The sequence below is a fragment of the Hemitrygon akajei genome, chromosome 10, assembly GCF_048418815.1.
Source record: "Hemitrygon akajei chromosome 10, sHemAka1.3, whole genome shotgun sequence".
Lineage (NCBI taxonomy): Eukaryota > Metazoa > Chordata > Chondrichthyes > Myliobatiformes > Dasyatidae > Hemitrygon > Hemitrygon akajei.
Window position 1 is genome coordinate 176,430,309 of NC_133133.1, and position 24,846 is coordinate 176,455,154.

General features: G+C 43.2%; 1 protein-coding gene across 2 annotated transcripts in view; it reads left to right on the top strand.

The window, feature by feature from the left end:
* polr3b (polymerase (RNA) III (DNA directed) polypeptide B) overlaps window positions 1-24,846 on the top strand; it is a 148,541-nt gene that overhangs the window by 103,231 nt on the left and 20,464 nt on the right. For both annotated transcript variants that reach the window (XM_073059794.1, XM_073059795.1), the window contains 4 exons: window positions 4,870-5,079; window positions 9,593-9,751; window positions 11,234-11,351; window positions 20,197-20,339. In XM_073059794.1, coding sequence (XP_072915895.1) covers window positions 4,870-5,079; window positions 9,593-9,751; window positions 11,234-11,351; window positions 20,197-20,339 — 630 coding nt within the window. The remainder of the gene's footprint in view (window positions 1-4,869; window positions 5,080-9,592; window positions 9,752-11,233; window positions 11,352-20,196; window positions 20,340-24,846) is intronic.

Here is a 24,846-nt window from a genome sequence, read left to right on the forward strand (position 1 = left end):
CTACTGGGGAACAGCGGGAAAGAATCAGAATTATCACTGACTGAAATGATGTGAATTTTGTTATTTTTCAGTGCAGTACAAGGGTATAAAATGGCTATAAATTACAAAAGGAACTAACGCAAACTAAAAGACCATAAGACGAGCAGAATTAGGCCATTCAGCCCATCAAGTCTTCTCTGCCATTTCATCATGGCTGATTTATTTTCCCTCTCAACCCCATTCTTCTGCCTTCTCCCTGTAACCTTTGACATCCTGACTAATCAAGAACTTACCAACCACCACTTTAAATATGCTCAATGACTTGGCCTCCACAGTCGTCTGTGACAATAAATTCCACAGATTCACCACCGCTGGCTAAACAAATTTCTCCTCAACTCAGTTCAAAATGGAGGTCCCTTTATTCTGAGGCTGTGCCCTCTGGTCCTAGACTCCCCCACTATACGAAACATCCTCGACACATCCACTCTGTCTAGCAATTTCTATATTCGATAGATTTCAATGTGATCCCCTTCTCATCGTTCTAAACAGTGATTACAGGCTCAAAAATAAGGAATAACAAGTTAGCATTCATGGCTGTTCAGAAATCTCATTGTGGAGGGAGAAGAAGCTGTTTCTGAGACATGAAGTGTGGATCTTCAGGCTCCTGTATCTCCTTCTCGATGGTAATAATGAGAAGAGGGCATGTTTTGGGTGGGGTGGTGAAGCATATTGTATCAAGTCCTGCCTGAGAAGCAACTTGGATCTGTCCCAATTTGCCTACCATTGGCTCTTCACTCAAACCTGGAACATCTGGACAGCAAAGATGCACGCATCAGGATGCTCTTTATTGACTACAGCTTGACATTCAATACTATAATCCCCTCAAAACTAACCAATAAGCTTCAAGACCTTAGCCTCAATACATCATTGTGTAATTAGATCCTCGATTTCCTCACTTGCAGACCCAGTTAGTTCAGATTAACAACAACATCTCTACAATCTCCATCAGCACAGGTACTCCACAAGGCTGTGTGCTTAGTCCCCTGCTCTACTCGCTTTACACTTTGACTGTGAGGCTAAGCACAGCTCCAATGCTATATTTAAATTTGTGATGACACCACTGTCTTAGGCTGCATCCACACTAGACCAGATAATTTTGAAAACACTGGTTTTGCGTAAAAACGATAGGCGTCCACACCAAGCGTTTTTGAAAATACCTCCATCCACATTAAAACGGGTATTTGGGCGAATCTCCTTCTACTGGGCATGCGCAGGACACATCTACAGAAAACAAGCGACATGTTTGGTGTCGAATCTCGCAGTGAAAGTGCGCGTTTGTCCGGTTACAGACTGGAAAAATTTAGAAGGAAATTGCCAAACGATGGACAGCTGTTTGCTCTTGCACAGGAGGACTTAAAACTAAAAAAAAACAATACTGGAACGTATGGAGGCAACCGACAGGGAGTTCACAGACAATATGACCCGGCTGACGATGAACATTGAAAAACTGACTAACTTCTGTTGCATTAATAAAGCACCTTGTTACATGTATAAAACATATCTGCATCTGTGTATTTCTATACAACGTTACATTAGGCTGTTACACATCTATTGTCAGAGATGTAACTTGCATAAATAGGTAAACCACCTTCATACAAGCAAGGACAGAAAACAGGGCAAAGTGAGTATACTTATTTATTCAGTAAGTTATGGGTCAAAGTATTCGGTGAGTACATTTCTAACTCTTCTGGCTTCAGTCTCATTGCAGTCTGTTCTGAAATTGTTAGGTTGTGTGGGGGGTTGTGTTCAAGGAAACAATGAAATGCTGCCATCTGTTCTGGCACGTCATGACAGCGTTTCTAGAAATCTCTGGTTACCCCGTCCACACTACTCTTGCCCAAGCGGCGTTTTCAAATTTACACACTCTGGAGGGCGTTTTAGAAAAGCTCCGTTTTCGGAGGAGGACAATTCAGTGTGGACAGAGGGTCAAAACGAAGAGAAAAAGCTTTGGTTACGGATTTATCCAGTCTAGTGTGGACGTGGCCTTAGACCAAATCAAAGGTGGTGATGAGTCAGCATGTAGGAAGGAGGTTGAAAATCTGGCTGAGTGGTGCCACAACCTCAACCTCTTAACTGATTATTGACTTCAGGAGGAGGAAACCAGAGGTCCATGAACCAGTCCTCATCGGGGGATCAGAGGTGGAGAGTGTCAGCCACTTTAAATTCCTCAGTGCTGTAACTTCAGAGGACCTGTCCTGGGCCCAGCACGTTACCGCCATTATGAAGAAAGCATGACAGCACCTCTACTTCCTTAGGAGTTTGTTAAGATTTGGCACGACATCTAAAACTTTGACAAACTTCTATAGTTGTGTGGTAGAGAGCATATTGTCTGGCTGCATCACAGCCTGGTATGGAAACACTAATGCCCTTGACCGGAAAATCCTTCAAAAAATTGTGAATACAGCCCGGTCCATCATGGGTAAACCTCTCCCCACCATTGAGCATATTTGCATGGACCATTGCTGCAGGAAAGCTACACCCATCATCAGGGACCCAGGGCATTCTATCTTTTCTCGATGCTGTCGTAACGGAGATGTACAGAGGCCTCAGGATTCACACAAACAGATTCAGAAACAGTTGTTACCCCCCAACCATAAGGCTCTTGAACGAGAGAGGATAACTTCATTCATCATCACTTGCCTCAACACTGAACTGTTTCCACAACCTATGGACTCACTTTTAAGGACTCTTCCTCTAATGTTCTTGATATTTATTGCTTTTTTATTATTAGTATTATTATTTATTTTTCTTTGTGTATTTGTAGTTTTTTTATTGTCTGCCCTGTTGTGCAATCTTTCATTGATTGTATTGCGTTTCTTTGTATTTAAGTCAATTATGGTTATTGGATTTATTGAGTGTGTCTGCAAGAAAGTGAATGTCAGGGTTGTACATGGTGACATAAATGTATTTTGATAATAGATTTACTTTGAACTTTGAGGAGGATAGAGTTGTATGAGAGAATAAGAGGCATTAACTGAGTGGATAGCCAAAAACATTTTCCCAGGGCAAAAGTTGCTAATACAACGGGGAATAATTTTAAGGTGATTGGAAGAAAGTAAGGTAGTGAATCTATGGAAAAGCTGACATTGATAGATTCTTGATTAGTCAGGGTGTCAAAGGTTATGGGAAGAAAGCAGGAGAATGGGGCTGAGAAAGATTATAAGTCGGCCATGATGAAATGGTGGAGCAGACTCAATGGGCCAAATGGCCTAATTCTGCTCCTCCTATGTCTAATGGTCTATATGTAGTGTAGCCCACACATTGCTTACAGCTACTAGAATTACAATCTGTGATATTTGTTCTCAAGACTCAAGAACCGAAGTTCTGTACTGATTTAAGTTCAGGAGTACTGCTGATTGTTTTAATTACTTTGGCTGCCATGTTATAAATTTCACTCTTGTTTCGGTCTGGGCTGCAGTCACAATAGTTTAGTGAACAGAGGCCAAAATCAAAGCAGAGTTTCTTTGATTTCTCAGAGAAATGGCTCCAAATTTCACTCTTCATTGAGCACTGTGCCTGTTACCTGATGTTACTGATGAATACTAAACTATGGTTCAGCTGTAATCAACACCTACTCTTTGGGAATAATAAACTAGTTATATTTAACATGAGAGACAGAGTTTTACACTTGCTACTGAGCTGTTATTTCACCAAAAAGCAATTCCTGACTGTCCCACTGTCTTATGAACACAAGATTCTGTCGATGCTGGAAATCCAGGGCAGAGGAGAGGGATAATAAATCAGCCATGATGGAGCAGCCTCAATTGGCCGAATAGTCTAATTTTGCTCCTATGTCTTATGGCCTAACTCAGCAGGTCAGGTTCCAACTATAGAGAGGAGACCTGATGAAGGGTCTCGGCCCAAACTAGCTGTTTATTACCCCTGCATGGATGCTGACTGACCTGCTGAGTCTCTCCAGCGTTGTGTGTATTCAGCTGTCTTCTGAATCAGTTATAGTCATAGAACACTACAGCACAGAAACTGGCCATTCAGCCCATCTGGTCTGTGCCAAAATATTATTCTGCTTAGTCCATTTGACCTGCACCTGGACCATATCCCTCTGTACCCCTCCCATCCATATGCTTATCCAAATTTCTCTCAGTTGTTAAAATTGAACCCACATTTCCACTGGCAGGTCATTCCACATTCTCACCCACTGAGTGAGGAAGTTCCCCCTCATTTTCCCCTTAAACATTTAATTTTTCACCCTTAACCCATAACCTCTAGTTCTAGACTCGCTCAACCTCAGTGGAAAAAGCATTTCCCCAATCTTTACCCCTCATACTTTGTATACTTCTGTCAAATCTCACTATTCAACCTAATCAAGTCCTAACCTGTTCAAGCTTTCCCTTTAACTCTGATCCTCAAGCTCTGGCAACATCCTTGCAAACTTTCTCTGCACTCTTTCAGTCTTTCCTGTAGGTAGGTGACCAACAGAACAAATTAGAAAATTGTGTGCAGTTCGCATCAGGTGCCAAAGAGAAGGCACTTAGTAGTATTTCAGAGTCAGAATCCAAGCGATATCTTCCCCTTTTCTTTCCAGTCCTGATGAAGGGTGTTGGCCCAAATTGTCAACTGTTTATTCACTTCCATAGAAGATGCCTTATCTGCTGCGTCCTCCAGCACTTTGTGTGTGTTGCTCTTAAAATCTGACTCACGGAAAGGCCAGGGTTTCACTGATTTAGGGAATTTATTTTTAAAGCTGTTATTATGATTTGCAACTAAATTTGATTTGATGTTTATGAAAAGATTCTGATCATGAAAGTTGCTGGTCAATAACATTGCTTTCAAGCTGCTGACTGTTGCTGTTCTATCATTGTCTGCCTGTAGGTACCATCGGCTACAACCAGCGTAATCGGATTGACACTCTCATGTACCTGCTCGCCTATCCTCAGAAACCCATGGTGAAGACCAAATCCATCGAACTGATAGATTTTGAGAAGTTACCAGCTGGGCAAAATGCTACAGTTGCAGTGATGAGCTACAGTGGTTATGACATTGAAGATGCCCTTGTGTTAAATAAGGCTTCTTTGGACAGAGGTAACACGCACTTGAATTATCTTTCAATTTAACACGTTATTCTGGAAAAGATTTATAGATTACAGGAATAATTTGTCAAGCACCTCCATTCTATCTGTCAAAGTGGGATTTCCCATTGACCAACTGTTTTAATTCTTAACCCCATTCCTCTTCCAATATATGTCGGTCCATGGCCTCCTCTTTTGCCATGATGAGACCACAATCAAGGTAGCGAAGCAACACCTAGCATTCTGTCTAGGTAGCCTCCAACCTTATGGCATGAACATTGATTTCTGCTTCCAGTAAATTTTTTCCCTCCCCATCTCTCTTCTATTCCCCACAATGACCTCTTACCTCCTCTCATCTGAAAATCATTTCCCACTGGTGCCCCTCCTTCTTCCCTTCTTCCCATGGTCCACTCTCCTTTCTTATCAGATTCCTTCTTCTCTAGACCTTTGCCTTTCCCACCTATCCCCTCCCAGCTGTTTACTTCATCCCCCACCTACCTGGCTTCACCCATCACCTTCTAGTTTGTCCTCCTCCTGCTCCACTCCCCTTCTTATTCTGGCATCTTCCCTCCTCCATTCCAGTCCTGGGGAAGGGTCTCGGCCCAAAACGTAGATTATACTCATTTCCGTAGATGCTGCCTGACCTCCAGCATTTTGTTTGTGTTACTCTGGACTTTCAGCATCTGCAGAACCTCATGCGTTAAAGATTGATAGAATTGCTTGGCCTAGATGAACAGTTCATTTGAACCTTTGTGACCTACAGGATGTTACCGAGCACTCTTGAGTTGTGACACTGTTACTATGACCCTCCGTTGGTCGGGTTTAACTTGGTGTTGCATCCTAGCTATCTACGTGTTAGTCAATACGCGAGCCAGCACAGTACCATATGGAGAGTAAGCTGTTGCCCATGTAGCAGGCCTCCCCCCTCCATGCAGTTGATAATCCAAAGAAAAAGCAGAGACCAATACAGTCTGATGCCTACAACGTTGCAGAAGTTGTCTGTCAGTGTTGAACTCAGAGTCAAACTGCCTAAGGGACTCCAGTTCCAAAGTTATCCTTGAGGGTTTACTCCTGAAGCCTTCTCCATAAGTGGATATCGCTGCAAGGCAGCAGAGGTTTGAGATCAGAATTTTCCTTCTTGTTGATGAGTTGCCAACCACAGCTGACGAGCCACATCTGCCTGGACACTGTTAGAATGTGGAAATATATAGCTACTTTATGCACAGCAAGATCACTCCATCATCAGTGTTGATAATGGCCAGGTAATCTCATACAGAGGGATCACAGCGTGCTGGTTGAAGTCACAAACAATGAAGATGCCCATCTGCAGTAGGCAGTTAGATGGGCTTTAATGCAGGAGATTTGGAGTATAGTGATCAGGAAGGTATGCTGCCTACATAGGACTATCATTATACAGCACCTGGGCAGCATTGTGCAGCGTGGAAGGAAATGTTCACTTGGAATGAGTGTACTGAAGCCCGAGGTAGTTGTCCTAACTGATTCCATGTTTTCAGGAATTAGAACAGAGTTGATCTCAGTATAATAGTAAATTCCTTTGCAAGGCTTGAGGAGTAAGTTCCCAGAGCCCAGAAAAGAGCATTTTAAAGATAAGATAGGTTCATAGAGTCAAAGAGCACTACAGCACACAAACAGGCCCATCAGTCCAACTAGTCCATGCCAAACTGTTATTCTTCCTAGCCCCATTCATCTGCACCCCGACCATAGCCCTCCGTACCCTTCCCATCCATGTACCTACCCCTCATAATTTTGTATATCTCTATCAAATCTCTTTTCAAAGTTAAAGGTTAAAGATTAGCTTTATTTGTCACATGTACATGGAAACATACAATGAAATGTGTCATTTGCGTGGACGAGCAATACAGTCAGAAGATGTGCTGAGGACTGCCTGCAAGTGTCACCATACATCCAGTGCCAACATAGCAGGCCTTCAAATTACTAGCCCTGATCATATTTTTATGCGGGATGAAACCGGAGCACCCAGAGGAAACGCACACAGTCACGAGGGAGAACAAATTCATTACAAACAGCAGCTGGAATTGAACCTGGGTCTCTGACACTGTAAAGCATTACGCTAACTGCTAAACCGTTGTGTCGCCCTGTCTCAGATTGATGTGCCTCAGAGGGTTAGGGTGCTCAATTGCAGTGGTGTGATCAGTGAATTCATGGGCTCTGAGAAAATCAGTGGTTCAGATGTAAAGGAGGCTTCACTTTACATTCAGCAATATCTTGACATGTCCTCAACTTTATTTTGCTGAGTGGCCAAGTAGTCAGGTCAGCACCTCACTCACCATCACCGTTCCACAATGGATTAACACCTACAAAATGCTCCTTAGCCACTCTCCATGGCTACTCATTAGCCCCTGAGAAAGCGAGCCATCCAGCAAGGACCTCATCATCACACACCATCCCCCTGAAAACATCACCATTCCTGCGTCTCCACTTTCCTCAGCACTGTGAGTCTGCTTTCCTCAAACACGCAGAGTGGTTCTATCAGGTACCTCATCATCACACACCATCCCCCTGAAAACATCACCATTCCTGGGTCTCCACTTTCCTCAGCACTGTGAGTCTGCTTTCCTCAAACACGCAGAGTGGTTCTATCAGGTACCTCATCATCGCATGCCATCCCACTGGGAGCATTACCATTCCTGTCTCTCCACGTTTTTCAGCATTATGGGATTGTCTCTGCCAAGCAGGCAGAATGATTTTAGCAGGTGGCGCTACTTTCTCAAGGGCAATGGAAGATGGATAATCAGGACTGGACTTTCAGTTTTACCCAGAACCAGAAAAGAAATGTGCTCCCAGGGCCTTGCTCCTTGCCCCTGCATCTCTTTCATAGGTTCTTATTACTAATGGTAACTTACTTTGCCCTTAGCCTTCTCTACTCTATTGAGAGCAAACAATGATAGGACCATGATCATAAGGCTTTTCCTTTAATACAGTGTCTGAAACTTAAACACAAGAGATTCTGTAGATGCTGGAAATCCAGAGAAGCACACAGAAGATGCTGGAAGAACTCAACAAGTCAGGCAGCATATATGGAGAGGAACAGAGAATTGTAGTTTTGGGTCGAGACTAGAAATGAAGGGGGAAGAAGCCAAAATAAGAAGGTGGGGGGAAGAGAAGTGAGTGCAAGCTGGCAAGTGATAATGAGAGCAGGTGAGGGTGGAGGTGAGTGGGTGGAAGATGGGAGGTAAAGTAAGAAGGTGATGGGTGGAAAAGGTAAAGGTTAAAGAAGAGGAATCTGATCGGAGTGGGACAGAGTGCAAAATTACTGGAGTAATGCACCCCTTCTCAATAAGGTGCTGCCTATTTTTACCACATTTATTGACACTGTAACCCAGAGAATGACCATGTAAAACACCCCTTTCCTGATCAGAACCACACTGGTATAATAGAGCCAAGTGTGTCTGAAAATGGCCACTGCGGTTGCTTCTCGCTATTCTACCTGCTGCCTTTTTCATCTTGGCAGCAAAGTGGAAATGGATAAAGGTTATAATATTTGTCTGTTTGGTCAACATCCTTTGGAAACACTATCTTTTTAGTTGCAGTAACACTGTGCCAGGAGTGGTGGTAGAAGTAAATACATTGGGGGCCTTTAAGGAAGTTTTAGATAGGTACACGGATTGTAGAAAATTAGAGGCTGTGTAACAAGGAAGGGTTAGATTGAGAAGAACGTAAGAAATAGGAACAGGAGTCAGCCATCTGGCCCATCGAGCCTGCTCCACCATTCAATAGGATCATGGCTGATCTGGCCATGGACTCATCTCCACCTACCCTGCCTTTTTCTCATAACCCTTAATTCCCTTACTATGCAAAAATCTATCCAACCTTGGCTAAAATATATTTACTGAGGTAGCCTCCACTGCTTCACTGAGCAGAGAATTCCACAGATTCAGCACTCTCTGGGAGAAGCAGTTCCTTTTCATCTCCATCCTAAATCTGCTCCCCCAAATCTTGAGGCTATGTCCTCTAGTTCTAGTACTCTTAAATTAAATTAAAAGATCGGCACAACATTGTGGGCCGAAGGGCCTGTACTGTGCTGTTATGTTCTATGTAGCTTGTATTTCTGTGGTTGACACCATGGAATGTGTTTATCCTTGTGTCTACCCACACTGGCACTGCCCACCCTACCTCTCTGCCATCCCTGAATGTTGCTGATTTTAGAACTTACAGGCTCTATTATCCTTGTGTCGACCCACACTGGCACTGCCCACCCTACCTCTCTCTGCTGTCCCTGCATATCACCGGTTTTAGAACTTGCAGTCCGCGCTGACAGAGGTGTGGTAGAGGCAGATACATTAGGGGCATATAAGAAAATCTTAAATAGGCACATAAATGATAAAAAATGGAGTGTTATGTGGAAAGGAAGGGTTAAATTGATCTTAGATTAAGTTAAAAGTTCGGCACAGCATCATGGGCTGAAGGACCTGTACTGTGCTGTAATGTTCTTTATACATTCACCAATAATAATCAGTACAATTGTCTTTTCTCTTTTCTCCAAGGCTTTGGAAGATGCCTCGTGTATAAAAATGCAAAGTGTACCCTTAAACGTTACACCAATCAAACTTTCGACAAAGTCATGGGTCCAATGCTTGATGCGGCCACACGAAAGCCCATTTGGCGGCATGAAATTTTAGATGCTGACGGTATTTGTTCACCAGGTGAGAGTTTGGGAATGCACTGGAGTAGACTGGAGAGTGAGTAACATGTGACATTTTATTAAAATACATTTTTGGTGATAGTTTCCTTTCAGTGACTGTTTGGAGTGTCATAGAAACAGGCCCTTTGGCCCAACTGGTCCATGCTGACTACAACATCCTTCCTGCTAGTACCAGTTGGCTGTATTCAGCCTTTAATCCTCCAACCCCTTCCCTTCTGCGTACCTATCCAAATATTGTATCCACCTCGACCACTTCCTCTGACAGTTCATTCCAGGTACTGTTTTCCTTCTGTGTAAAGAAGTTACCTCTCAGATCTCTTTTAAATCGTCCCCTCCTGCTTCTGCTCTCTTGTTTTTGATTCGCCTTTTAGTCACCTACTTGTACCATACCAAGCTCATTTAAGCGATGAGATTTTCCAGTATTCTGTTGAGTCTTTTCTGCAGAAACAGGGCATTTGTCCCAGCTGCTGTGTGTCAGTGTTTATGCATCACATGAGCCTCCATATCCCCACTCAACACTCCCTCTCTTCCTTTTACCCTCATGTTTAATCAGCCCCATCTTAAATCTACCTCTGCTATCCAACTTGACCACATCAATGGGCCAAATAGCCTAATTTTGCTCCTATGTCTTGTGGTTTATCTCGTTCTTGGAGAAAAGCCACGTTTTCTAGGAAAGGAGATCCTCCTTACGTCCTGACGAAGGGTCTCGGCCCAAAAAGTCGACAGTGCTTCTCCCTATAGATGCTACCTGGCCTGCTGTGTTCCACTAACATTTTGTGTGTGTTATTATCTACAAACTTTCTCGTCTTGGTAATTGATAGCTTGTGGTCACTCACTTGAATTTCCAGCATCTGCAGATTTCCTGCTGTTTCCTCCTTACTTCCAGATGGATTTCCCTCCAATATTAAATCATACTGGAAGTGATTTTGAATCATTTTGAATTGCCAGCATCTGTAGGTTGTGTATTGCATAACTCTGAGCTCAAAAGATCAGTTGTGGATATTAGAGGGGAAATGTTTAGCTGAATGAACATGGCTGATGTTTCATTATACAAGAAAGTTAGTCATTCCTATGTGAATATTGACTGGACTATATTATCCACGATAGCAGTTAGCACGGTGCTATTAAAGCTCGGAGAGTCGGAGTTCAGAGTCCAATCCCAGTGTTCTCTGTACATCCTCCCCGTGGAATTGCTCCGATTTCCTCCTACAGTCCAAAGGCTTTCCGGGGAGGGTATTTGATTATTGTAACTGGTCCCCGTGATTAGGTTAGGGTTAATTTAGGGTTGTCGGGCGCTGCCGGCTGGTGCAGCTTTAAGGGCTGGAAAGACCTATTCCTCGCTCTATCTCTAAATAAATCAATCTTGTAGTGGCTCTGACTGTATTACAATGAAATAGGCAATCTATCCTCTGAAATATGTTACTGCAGATTGGAAATTGTCCAAGTATGTCACAGGTCTCGTCTCATCATTCTGGTTGTCTAGGTGAGAAAGTGGAAAACAGACAAGTGTTGGTGAACAAGTCGATGCCGACAGTTACACAGACGCCACTAGAGGGAACAGCACAGTCCCAGCAGCCACAGTTCCGTGACGTCCCAATCACGTATGTTAAAGCACTGAATTCTGGGAATACGTTCAGAAAGAACAGCACAAAAACCATGAATATGATTTAGTATGCTTGATATTAAATTGCCACCGGCGCAATTAATGCAATGCTGGTAATGCTTGGGTGTCAGAGTTCAAAGTTTAATTTCAGCGTCCTCATCCCCATGTGCACGTGTCGGTTGTGTCGTGCTTAGTAGCTAAACCACACATGAAGGTCAGGAGCTGGATTCATTAGCTGTGTGGAGAAGGGGAGCCTGCTGCACAGGTAGCATTTTGTTCTCCGTATCATAGCACCTTGGCTTGTGCTTCCACACATGGACAGTTAGGACACAATGTCCATGGCCAACCCGACAACAGAAGCCAGACTAGTCCTGAGGGCTTACAGATGTGTCCGTCATATCGAGAGCAGTACTGGGTCAAAGGGGATGTGTATTGTAACTTGGGGTGCGATTCTTTGGCCTTCCACCCTCAATGTGGGAGTAGGTCAGGTATAGTAATAATTAAATGTCTTTGGGCTAAATTTGGGTTGAGTTTTTATATCCAGGCACATCACCAGTCTGATATCATCACACAGAGGGTTATACAGTAGAGAAAAAGCCCTTCAGCCCAACTTATCCATGCTGTCTGTTGCCCAGTGAGCTATTCCCATCTGCCCATGTTTTGCCCAGAAGCCTGTAAACCTCTCCTTTCCATGGACTTACCAAGATAGCTTTTAAACACTGCTAATGTGCCTGCCTCAACCACTCTTTCTGACAGCTCATTCCAAATATGCACCATCCTTCGTGTGAAGAAGCTGCCCGGTGTAACCCTTATACCCAGACCACTTTCTTTGTAGTACACCCTCCTGGGAAAAAGTCTGTGTGTTTTCACCCTGTGTATGCCTCTGTCAGGCTTTCCCTCTGAATCACCTTCATTCCAGGGACTGAAGTCCTAGTCTGCACAACCTCTCCTCGTGACTCAGGGCCCAAGTCTTGGCAGCAACCTGGTATATCATTTCTGCACTCTTTCTAGTTCAATAATCTTTTCTGTAGCAGAGCAACCAAAACTATACACAGTACTTCACATGCAGCTTCACTAACGCCTTGACAACTGCAACATAACTTCCCAACTCCTGTACTCAGTGCTCTGACTGATGAAGGCCAGTGAGTCAAGCACCTCCTTCCCCACTCTATCTACCTTACCTCCTTCCCCACTCAATCTACCTTACCTCCTTCCCCACTCTATCTACCTCACCTCCATCACCACTCTATCTACCTCACCTCCTTCCCCACTCTATCTACCTCACCTCCTTCCCCACTCTATCTACCTCACCTCCTTCCCCAATCTGTCTATCTTACCTCCTTCCCCACTCTATCTACCTCACCTCCTTCCCCACTCTATCTACCTTACCTCCTTCCCCACTCTATCTACCTCACCTCCATCACCACTCTATCTACCTCACCTCCTTCCCCACTCTATCTACCTCACCTCCTTCACTACTCTATCTACCTCACCTCCTTCACCACTCTATCTACCTCACCTCCTTCCCCACTCTATCTACCTCACCTCCTTCACTACTCTATCTACCTCACCTCCTTCACCACTCTATCTACCTTACCTCCTTCCCCACTCTATCTACCTCACCTCCTTCCCCACTCTATCTACCTCACCTCCTTCCCCACTCTATCTACCTCACCTCCTTCCCCACTCTATCTACCTCACCTCCTTCACCACTCTATCTACCTTACCTCCTTCCCCACTCTATCTACCTTACCTCCTTCCCCACTCTATCTACCTTACCTCCTTCACCACTCTACCTCACCTCCATCACCACTCTATCTACCTCACCTCCTTCACCACTCTATCTACCTTACCTCCTTCCCCACTCTATCTACCTCACCTCCTTCACCACTCTATCTACCTCACCTCCATCACCACTCTATCTACCTTACCTCCTTCCCCACTCTATCTACCTCACCTCCTTCACCACTCTATCTACCTCACCTCCTTCACCACTCTACCTCACCTCCTTCACCACTCTATCTACCTCACCTCCATCACCACTCTATCTACCTCACCTCCTTCACCACTCTATCTACCTTACCTCCTTCCCCACTCTATCTACCTCACCTCCATCGCCACTCTATCTACCTCACCTCCTTCACCACTCTATCTACCTCACCTCCATCACCACTCTATCTACCTCACCTCCATCACCACTCTATCTACCTCACCTCCTTCACTACTCTATCTACCTCACCTCCTTCCCCACTCAATCTACCTTACCTCCTTCACCACTCTATCTACCTCACCTCCTTCACCACTCTACCTCACCTCCTTCACCACTCTATCTACCTCACCTCCATCACCACTCTATCTACCTCACCTCCTTCACCACTCTATCTACCTTACCTCCTTCCCCACTCTATCTACCTCACCTCCATCGCCACTCTATCTACCTCACCTCCTTCACCACTCTATCTACCTCACCTCCATCACCACTCTATCTACCTCACCTCCATCACCACTCTATCTACCTCACCTCCTTCACTACTCTATCTACCTCACCTCCTTCCCCACTCAATCTACCTTACCTCCTTCCCCACTCTATCTACCTTACCTCCTTCCCCACTCTATCTACCTTACCTCCTTCCCCACACTATCTACCTCACCTCCATCGCCACTCTATCTACCTCACCTCCATCACCACTCTATCTACCTCACCTCCTTCCCCACTCTATCTACCTGACTTCGTTCCCCAATCTGTCTACCTTACCTCCTTCCCCACTCTATCTACCTTACCTCCTTCCCCACTCTATCTACCTCACCTCCATCGCCACTCTATCTACCTCACCTCCTTCCCCACTCTATCTACCTCACCTCCTTCCCCACTCTATCTACCTCACCTCCATCGCCACTCTATCTACCTCACCTCCATCGCCACTCTATCTACCTCACCTCCTTCGCCACTCTATCTACCTCACCTCCTTCCCCACTCTATCTACCTCACCTCCTTCCCCACTCTATCTACCTCACCTCCTTCCCCACTCTATCTACCTCACCTCGTTCCCCAGTCTGTCTACCTGTAACACTACTCTCAGCAACTCTGCACCTGTACTCCAAGGTCATTTGGTTCTGTGACACTCCACTACAATTTTCTGTATTAGTCCTTGCCTGGTTTGATCTCCCAAAGCATAATATCTCAAATTTATCTGGACTAAAAGCCAGTTGCCAGTCCTTGGCCCACATACCCAGCTGATTGCAATTCCCTGTAATTTTTCATAATCTACAACTCCACAACTGTGAAGTAGCATGATCTGATGTTCTTTAATAGGATTTACATCTGCAGCCAGGTGTAAAAAGTTCAGATTAATCATGAGATTGTTGCCCCCCCCACCATCTGGTGTAAATCGGCAAATCTGTCACACTCAAGCACACCGTGTGGAGCTGCTACCTCACCTCTCAGTGATCCAGCCCTGTGGCCTCATGGATTTTCCCCCAAGGGCTCCCCTTTCTTCCCAAATCCCAGTGCATTTGGTGGTTTTTCAGCTGCTGTAAGTTTCCCCTCGTGTGTGGGTATGTGATAGAATCTAGAGGGAGTTGAGGAAAATAAAGAGATTAGTGTCTGGGTGGCAGGGTGGAGATAAATCTCTACCAACGAAGGTGTAAGACGCTCTTACCCTCCACTAGCCTGCAAGTCATCCATGGACAAGGTGTAGCACCTGCTTAGTTCCCCCTTCCCCATCGAGGTCACATGAAGCCAAGGGAACAGGTGGTGGATGGTCGTATGTGCAGATCACAAGTCCTGGTCATGCAACCACTGATGCCTGGCAGGCAATCTCTGAAGAGTATTGACAATGCCTGTGGTCACCGGTCTTGTAAAGACACTGCCTAGATGAAGGCAATGGCAAACCAGTTCTGCAGAAAAAGTTGCCAAGAACAATCATGGTCACGGATAAGACCATGATTGCCTACGTCAATAAGACAGGGCACATATTGATGATGAGTGTTTGGTGAGTGTGTATGAATATTTGATGGTTGGTTTGGACGTGTGAACCAAAGGACTTGCTCCATTCTGTTTAACTCTATTCTGTAATGTTAAGATTCAAGATTGTTTATTATCATTCTCCAGTACATAGGAGTAAGGAGAACAAATTGTTTGTTACTCTAGATCCAATGCAGCATAAAATAACATGGTGAATATAAAATAGACATATAAGAGCAATCCTCTAAAACCCGATGAGCAAGTAATTACATATATAGACAGATTGTGTGTTCGTAAAGTGACACAAGGTGATGTGTATGGAGTGGTGGTGGGGGGGGGGGGGGGGGTTAATGGATGCAGGTGATGACTTGGGTAAGTAACTGGTTTTGAATCTTGTCCTGATGTTCATTTCTATTCTGTGTTATGAGTTTAGAGCTAATTCCAGGAGCAAGCAGATTCATTCACTTAATGCCTTAAATAATGCACAAGAAAAGGAATAAAGAGTTTGTGTTCATTGACCATTCAAAATTGTGATGGCGGGCGAGGGTGGGGGGGAAGAATGGCATTATGAACTTGAAGAAAATAGGAAAATATGATAGTTCATCCAAACATCCAGCTTTGAAGGTGGCAGGACATAGCAAAGCCACATGATTTCAGAGTTCAGCAATACAGGCAGGAATGCAGGGCAGTTGTTCTGAGCCACACCTAGAATGTTACATGCAGTTCTGGTGACAGTACTTCGGGAAATGTGACGGTCTTAGATAAGATGCAATGGAGATTTATTGGAATGGTTCTGGAAATGAGGGCTTTCAACAAAATGTTTAGACTGAGGAAACTGGTGTTCTTGAAGCAAAAGACTGAGACCTCTTGGGAGAGAGTTCCGGAGAGCAACCCTCTGGAGGAAGAGTTCCTCCTCATCTGTCTCACCCCTTATTCTAAAACTGTAACCTCGTTTGGGATCATTCTGGAATCCAGCTGGAAGCAGTTACATTTGAACCAACTGAGTTTGTTTTGCTGGAGTTTAGAAAATGAGTGGGGATTTGATTGAAGCATCTAGGATTTGAATAATAATATTAAAGCAGGCTCAAAATGTTTTACGTAAATTGTAAAGATAAATTAATATAGTCATAAAACTACGAGGCAAAATTAAAAATCATAAGTAAAGATAAACATTATAAAATGCAATTGAATATACCAAATTATGGAAATGTAATCAACATTACAACATTACTGCGTCTCAATATCACCAAGACCAAGGAGATGGTGGTGGACTTTAGGAGATCTAGGCCTCATATGGAGCCAGTGATCATTAATGGAGAATGTGTGGAGCAGGTTAAGACCTACAAGTATCTGGGAGTACAGTTAGACGAGAAGCTAGACTGGACTGCCAACACAGATGCCTTGTGCAGGAAGGCACAGAGTCGACTGTACTTCCTTAGAAGGTTGGCGTCATTCAATGTCTGTAGTGAGATGCTGAAGATGTTCTATAGGTCAGTTGTGGAGAGCGCCCTCTTCTTTGTGGTGGCGTGTTGGGGAGGAAGCATTAAGAAGAGGGACGCCTCACGTCTTAATAAGCTGGTAAGGAAGGCGGGCTCTGTCGTGGGCAAAGTACTGGAGAGTTTAACATCGGTAGCTGAGCGAAGGGCGCTGAGTAGGCTACGGTCAATTTTGGATAACTCTGAACATCCTCTACATAGCACCATCCAGAGACAGAGAAGCAGTTTCAGCGACAGGTTACTATCGATGCAATGCTCCTCAGACAGGATGAAGAGGTCAATACTCCCCAATGCCATTAGGCTTTACAATTCTACCGCCAGGACTTAAGAACTTTTTAAAAGCTATTATTAATGCTTTTTGAGATAGTGATTTAGATGCATATCATATTTTTTACTGAGTTAAGTATTGTATGTAATTAGTTTTGCTACAACAAGTGTATGGGACATTGGAAAAAAGTTGAATTTCCCCATGGGGATGAATAAAGTATCTATCTATCTATCCATCTATCTATCTATCATAATCAGGCATTAGACAATCCTATAAGTAGGCCAAATTTAAAAAGTAGGTTTTTAGAAGTGTTTTGAAGTACCAAACCAGCCTGGCATATATCATTGGGTAAAGTATTCTAGATTTTTGGTGCATGAGCAAAAGGATACATCGTCAGTTCTTATATGCTTGCCTCTAGATACATAAAGCCAACCAGTATTTGCAGATCTAAAATTACAATGTAAGGAAATAGATACTCCAAAATATACAAAGGAGCTAGATTTTTCAGAGCCTTATATACAATGAAGAGTATTTAAAAGTTGTTCCTAAAGGAGACAGGTAGCCAGTGTAATGATGGCAAAACCAGTGAAATGTGCTCAAATTTTCTTTCTTTGGTTGAGATTCTTGCTGCTGCATGCAGCTGATTTGTATCTATCTTATGCAATGCTGAAAAGAGTGCATTACAGTGGTCTAATAGCTAAAGCATGAATCAATTTTTCTACAACATAAGAAATCAAACTCTTCCAATGTTCCTTAAGTTAAAGAATACAGACTTAATAATATGGTTAATATGTGATTTGAAAATTAGCTCAATAATAACACATAAATTCTTTATCTCTGGTTTGATTTGTAAGGCCAGATGATCAAATTTATTGCTAAGATTCACACTTTTTATTGCTACCAATAACCATAAATTCTGAAGAATTTACAGAGGTTAGATATAGAGAGGATATTTCCCTTGCAGGTGTATCTAAAGGCAGGGGTTGCTTTAAAAGTTCAAGTTCATTGTCATTCAATGGTATACATGTATACCACCAAAGGAAACAATGTTTCTCTGGACCAAGGTGCACAACACAGTACATATAACTCACAACATATAAAGTAATATTACTACAAATAAATTAACAAATAATAAGATGCATTTATGACACAAGTTAAACAATAAACAGTATAATCCTGCTGGCGTTTGATATGTGATGAGACCTGGGTGATGGCAGGGAGCTCAGGAGTCTCAGTCTGGGGGAAGAAGCTGTTCTTGTGCTCATGCTGTGGTATCTCCTGCTTGATGGTAGGAGGGTCAAAGAAATAGTTGGACAATGGAAGGGATCACTGACAGTGCAGAGGGACCCGCATACACAGCATCCTCTAATGGATGGAAGAGAGACCCCGATGATCCTCTCAGCAGTTCTCGCAGTTCTAGTGTCCTGTGGTCAGATGGCTTGCAATTCCCATACAAGCTGGTCTGAATACTTGATGGTGCTCCTGTAAAAATTGGTTAGAATGGGGGTGTGGGGAGCCTTGCTCACTTCAATCTCCTCAGGAAGTGGAGGTGCTGCTGTGCTTTCTTGACAAAAGGGGTGATGTTGAGGGTGTGTGCTTAGCCCATTGCTGTTTACACTGCTAACACATGACTGTGCAGCCAGATTCAAGGAGAACCTGATCATTAAATTTGCTGATGATACCACAGTGGTGGGGCTCATCAGCAAAAATGATGAAACAATGTACAGGGAGGAGGTCAAACTCCTAGAGAGCTGGTGCAGTGACAACAACGATGCTTAATGTCACCAAAACCGAGGAGATGATCGTTGATTTCAGACGGTCTCAGCCTGAGCACACACCCCTCAACATCAGCGGTTCCACAGTGGAGAGAGTGGAAAACATCAAGTTCCTTAGGGTGCAGATCTCGGACAATCTCACCTGGTCCAGGAACACCACTGGGATTGTGAAATGAGCCCAGCAGAGATTGCACTTTTTGAGGAAGCTTAAACAAGCATCACTCCCCACTAACATCTTAGCTACATTCTACAGAGGAGTGGTTGAGAGTGTGCTGAACTTTTGCATCACAACCTGGTACTCCAGCTGCAGTGCTGCCAACAAAAAAGCCTTGCAGAGGGTGGTTAGGGGAGCAGAGAAGGTTATTGGGGTCTCCCTACCTTCTGTCCAAGACCTTTTTCAGAGTCGATGCCTCCAGAAGACACGGTACATCATTAAAGACCCCTCACACCCTCTCCATGAACTGTTTGTTCTTCTGCCATCAGGTAAACGTTGCAGGAGCATCAAAACTAAAACCACAAGGCTACTAAACAGCTTCCTCCCACAGGCAGTCAGACTGCTAAATAGCTGCTCTACCTGACTCTGCTTTGGACACTTTTAACTTGCACTGGACACTTATAACTTGTTTTTAACTGACATGTGGCTGTTGTGTTTTTACTATTTATTGTTATGTTTATTATTTAGTGTTGCGTTTGTTATGTTATGATTGCACTGCTCCTGGGAAACGCTGTCTCATTCTGCCCTGCAGAGCTGATGTATGGTTAGAATGACAATAAAGTTTTTGAATCTTGAATCTTGGAAGTTAAGAGTTGTCCAATTTAGAGAGAGATGAGGTGGAAGTATTTATGAGGGTCATGGTTCTTCCTCAAAAGAAGGTGGAAAACAAGTCTTTAAATGTTTAGCTAGATAAATTTTGACAAGTAAATGGTTGAAAGGTTACAGCAGGCAAGATGGAGTGGGGATCTCATTACATAGTGAAGCAGCCTTGAGCGGCCAATGGCCTATTGCTCCTAAATTGGTTTTAGCTATTCCTGAGGTTACCAGCAGTACCAGGCTGCCTGCTCCTGAGATTACCAGCGCTTTTGGACTGTCTAATCCTAGGTTATACTGATGGTCTAGGGCTGCCTAAACCTAGATTTCTGACTGTGTTCTGCTCAGATTACCAATGCAGCATACTGTGAGATTGCTAATAGATAGGTACATAGAGAAGATGGGCTTCAAGGGATAAGTGCCAAGCACAGGAAATTGGGACTAGCTGGCTGATCACCATGGTTGACCGAAGGGCCTGTACCCATGTTGTATTTCTCCAAGACTCTAATATTGTTGTCACTTACATTGACAGTTACAAAGGAGCAACGGACTCATATATTGAGAAGGTGATGATTTCTTCAAACTCCGAAGATGCATTCTTAATTAAAATTCTCTTGAGGCAAACGAGGCGTCCTGAGATTGGTGACAAATTCAGCAGTCGACACGGACAAAAAGGTAAACTGGAATACAGTGCCTTGTAAAAGCATTCAGTCCCCAACCCTTTGTTCACATAAATGAGTATTACAACCAGGGATTTCGATCAATTTAACTGAGAACTTTTATTTGTGAATCACACATTCCTTTTTTTCATAGTAAAGCCCAAAACACAGGGAAAATTGTAAAGCATGGAAAACTAAAATTTCAAAAACTGTAATGTCAGCAGTTCATCCTCCCCTTTGCTCAGAATTTAGTTGAACCACCACTCGCAGCTATTACAGCAGTATTCTTTTTGGATGTCTCTTTTAGTTTTGCACAATATGATAGAGCAAGACTTGTCTATTCCTTCTTGCAAAATTGCTCAAGCTGTGCCAAGTTAGTTGGGGAGTAGCAATGGACAGCAATGATGAGGTCTTGCCAGAGATATTCGATTGGGTTAAGGTCAGGACTCTGACTGGGCCACTCAAATACATTAATTGATGGTGTTATTTGCTAATGTGCAGTATTAGATTTCTGCTACACGCACCGCTTAGAATTGAAGCCAAAAAGTTCCACTTTAGTCTCATCCGAGCACAAGGCCTTCTTCCACATCCTTACAGTATCTTCCAAGTAATGCTTAACAAAGTCTTTACAGGCAAGGGTATGACTTTTTTTGGGCCAGGGTTTCTTTCTGGTCACTCTTCCATAAATACCCTTTTTGTGCAAGGGCTTTGAGATTGTCGAACCATAAGCGTCATCTCCAATTGCAGCTCACCCAGAGTGACTGTAGCCTCTCCTACAAGTACCATCTCTTCCAGCAAGTAAGTTTAGAAGGATGGCCTGTTCCAGGCAGTGTGACTATGGTTTCATATTTTTTCAACTTTTTCTCATTGGGCTGCACTGAGCTCCAAGGTATGTTCAGTGTCTTTGAGATGGTCTTCCCCAGATTTGTGCTTCTCTATTATAATTGTCCTGACTTGCCTTGAATGCTTTTTGTCTTCATTTTGGTTTGGTCTGTTGAAAGTCTACCATACTATTGGACCTTACAGAGAAAAGGAGTATTTATTCTTATGAATTCATTGAAAACAGGTGATCCTCCAATTTTCTACATTGACAAATTGGGTAGGTTGGTAAGGTAATATATATTGCACCCGAGGAAAGTTAGCATAGTAATTACAAAAGGGGTGAATACTTCTTCAGCCTCACAACTTTGATTTTTAATTTTTAGTAACAGGTTTTGTAATTTTTCTTTTGATTTGACATGATGCACAATGTTTTGTGGATTAACTCAAAAAATTCTACTTCAATATCTCCTGAATTTAAAAAATGAGATAATAAAACTTAAAAATAGTTGTGAGGTCTGAATACAGTATGTCCACTTTCTGATTTTGTATCTTGTAACTTGGTAAATTGCAAACAAGAGAAAATCTGCCCATGCTGAAAATCAAAGTAATATACACACAATGCTGAGACTCTTCATCAGTCCTGAAGAAGGGTCTCACCCCCAAAACATTCGTGCTGAGTTCCTCCAGCATTTTGTGTGTATAACTTGCTAAGTTGATTTGTATTGTCACATGTACAGAGGTAGAGCGACAAGCTTGTCAGGGAACTGTTCATACAGATCATTGCACTGAAAGGAAACAGCAGAATCCAGAATAAAGTGTTAACAGTTTCAGAGAAAGTACAGTACAGATTAATAATAAGATGCTGTAGCCATGACATGATAGTTTGTGACATCATGAGTTTATCTAATTGTACTCAGCAACCATTCAATAGTCTTAAACTGCAAAAGTGGATCTGTCCTTGAGCATGATGGTATGTGCCTTCAGGCTTTTAATATCTTCAAGTTAGAGAAAGCACCATCTCCCTGGTGCTGCATTAATCTCTGCAGTATCTTGACAGTGAAAACACCTATGTGAGACTATCATTTATTGATTACGTACAGCTCAACCTTCAATACTATAATTCCAAGCAAACTCTGGATTGTAGAACTCAGCACCTCCCTCTGCAACTGGATCCTTGACTTCCTGCAATCATTAAAGACAGGCAGGAATCCCTCCAACACAATTATTCTAAACATTGATACTGCACAAGCTGCGTCTTTAGCCCACTACTCAGTTCCCTCCCTGCACATTCATGATTGGCTAGATTCTGCTCTAACTCCATCTTCAAGCTGTCTACTCAAGATTTTTTTGTGTTGGTTTGGGATTTATCAACTTTGATGGGGTGTTAAGGGGTGCAGAGCAAAGCTGGGTGGTTGAAGTTAAGACGAGGTCAATCTGGTTGAAGAAAGCAGTATCTCACGGCTGAATGGCCTTCTCCTGCCCCGTTGGAAAGGGAGAATGAAATACACTCAGTGTCCACTTTATTATGTGCCTCCTGTACCTGATAAAGTGGCTACTGAGTGTATGTTTGTGGTCTTCTGCTGCTCTAGCTCACCCACTTCAGGGTTCGTGTTGTGCATTCAGAGATGCTGTTCTGCACACTACTGTTGTAATGTGTGGTTATTTGAGTTACTGTCACCTTCCTGTCAGCTTGAACCAGCCTAGCCATTTTCTTCTGACCTCTATCATATAACCCACATTCCACCCACAGAATAGCCACTTACTGGGTGGTTTTTTTTTTCTGTTTTTCACACCAGTCTCTGTAAACTTTAGAGACTGTTGTGCATGAAAACCCCAGAAAATTGGGAGTTTCTGAGATACTCAAACATCCCATCTGACACCAACAATCAGTTCACAGTCAAAGTCACTTAGATCATATTTCTTCACCATTCTGATGCTTGGTATGAATGACAACTGAACATCTTGACCATACCTACATGCTTTTATGAATTGAGTTGCTGCCACCTTATTGGCTGCATTAACAAGCAGGTGTACTGGTGTACCTAATAAAGTGGCCACTGAGTGCACAATATCCACTGTTATTGTAAAACCTAGGTGCAGTTTAGAACCTGGTCTGCCACCACTCTAGTTTCCAAAGTAACTACACTGGGTGCTTTTCCAAATCCAGTCACCATGTCCGAATCGTACCATTAATAGGCAGTTTAGTGTGGTTTTGTCCACCTCTGAGGTGAGAGAAGGATGTAGTTTGGTTACTGTGGCTCACCCTGCTTTTAAACACAGCTCATTTATCAATTAAAAACTGCCAGCAATGACATGGACAGACAACCCATATGCAAAAGCTAACACTCCATGCAAATACAAAAGAAAAAACTAAATAATAATCATAAATACATAAGCAATAACTATCGAGAAAAAAGATGAAAGGTCCTTCAAATTGAATCCATAGATTATGGAATCAATTCAGTGTTGGAATGAGTGAAGTTATCCCCTCTCGTTCCAGAGCCTGATGGTTGAGCGGTACTAACTGTTCCTGAACTTGGTGGTTTGGGTCCTGAGACTCCTGTACCTCCTTCCTGATGGCAGAAAAGAAGGCATGGCCTGGATAGCAGTGGTGCTGAATGATGAATTCTGCTTTTCTGCAATAGCCCTCTGTGTAGATGTGTTCAGTGGTGGGAAGAGCTCTACCCATGATTGTCTGGGCTGTATCTAATACTTTTTGTAGGATTTTCTATTCAAGGGCTTTGGTGCTTCCATACCAGTCAATATACTTTCCACAACATATCTGTAGAAGTTTGTCAAAGTTTAGATGACATGTTGAATCTTCACAAACTTGCAAGGAAGTAGTGGCATTGCCTTTGTTACTTCATAATGGCACTTGTGTGCTGGACCCAGGACAGATGGTAACATCGAGGAATTGCTGACCCCCTCCGCCTCTGATCCCCTGATGAGCACTGGATCATGAACCTCCAGTTTCCTCCTGCTGAGGTCAATAATTACTCCTTGGTCTTGCTTACATTGAGTAAGAGGTTGTTGTGGCTACACTCAGCCAGATTTTCAATCTCCCTCCTATTTGCTGATACGTCACCACCTTTGATTCAGCCAGTGACAGTGCTGTCATCAGCAAACTTAAAAATGGCATTGGAGCTGGGCTTAGCCTCACAGTCATAAATATAAAGCGAGTAGAGCAGGGACTAAGCACACAGCCCCCTTCTGTGTAAAGAAACCCCCCTCTGACATACCCACTATACTCTCCTACAATCTCCTTAAAGTTATGCCCCCCTGTATTAGCCATTTTAGCCCCAGAACATAGTCTCTGGCTAGCCATTCAATACTGAAATAAGTTATCTTGAAATGTTTTATTCTGGATAGATCCCTCAGTTTAAAATTAAACTTTTGAAATTAGTACGTGTGCACAATGGAGTATAAACCTATTGGAAAAGTTCGCTCATTGTGGTCGTTTTGTAAAAAGAAGTCTCTTGAATATTTGTTCATTCTGCTTAAGCCACGAAATGCGAAAGGCAGAGAGCCTTGCAAAATGTCCCGCAGTGTATGTTTTCAGATACAAGACCTGAACCGGTAACCTTCTGACCTCCTAATTAAGTATGCAAAACAGTTGCATTACCATTTTATGGCCCATAATTGCCTCCCGCAACAAATCCAGGAGTGAAGCAGTGAATGCAAACTGTTATTGCAAAGGGGCC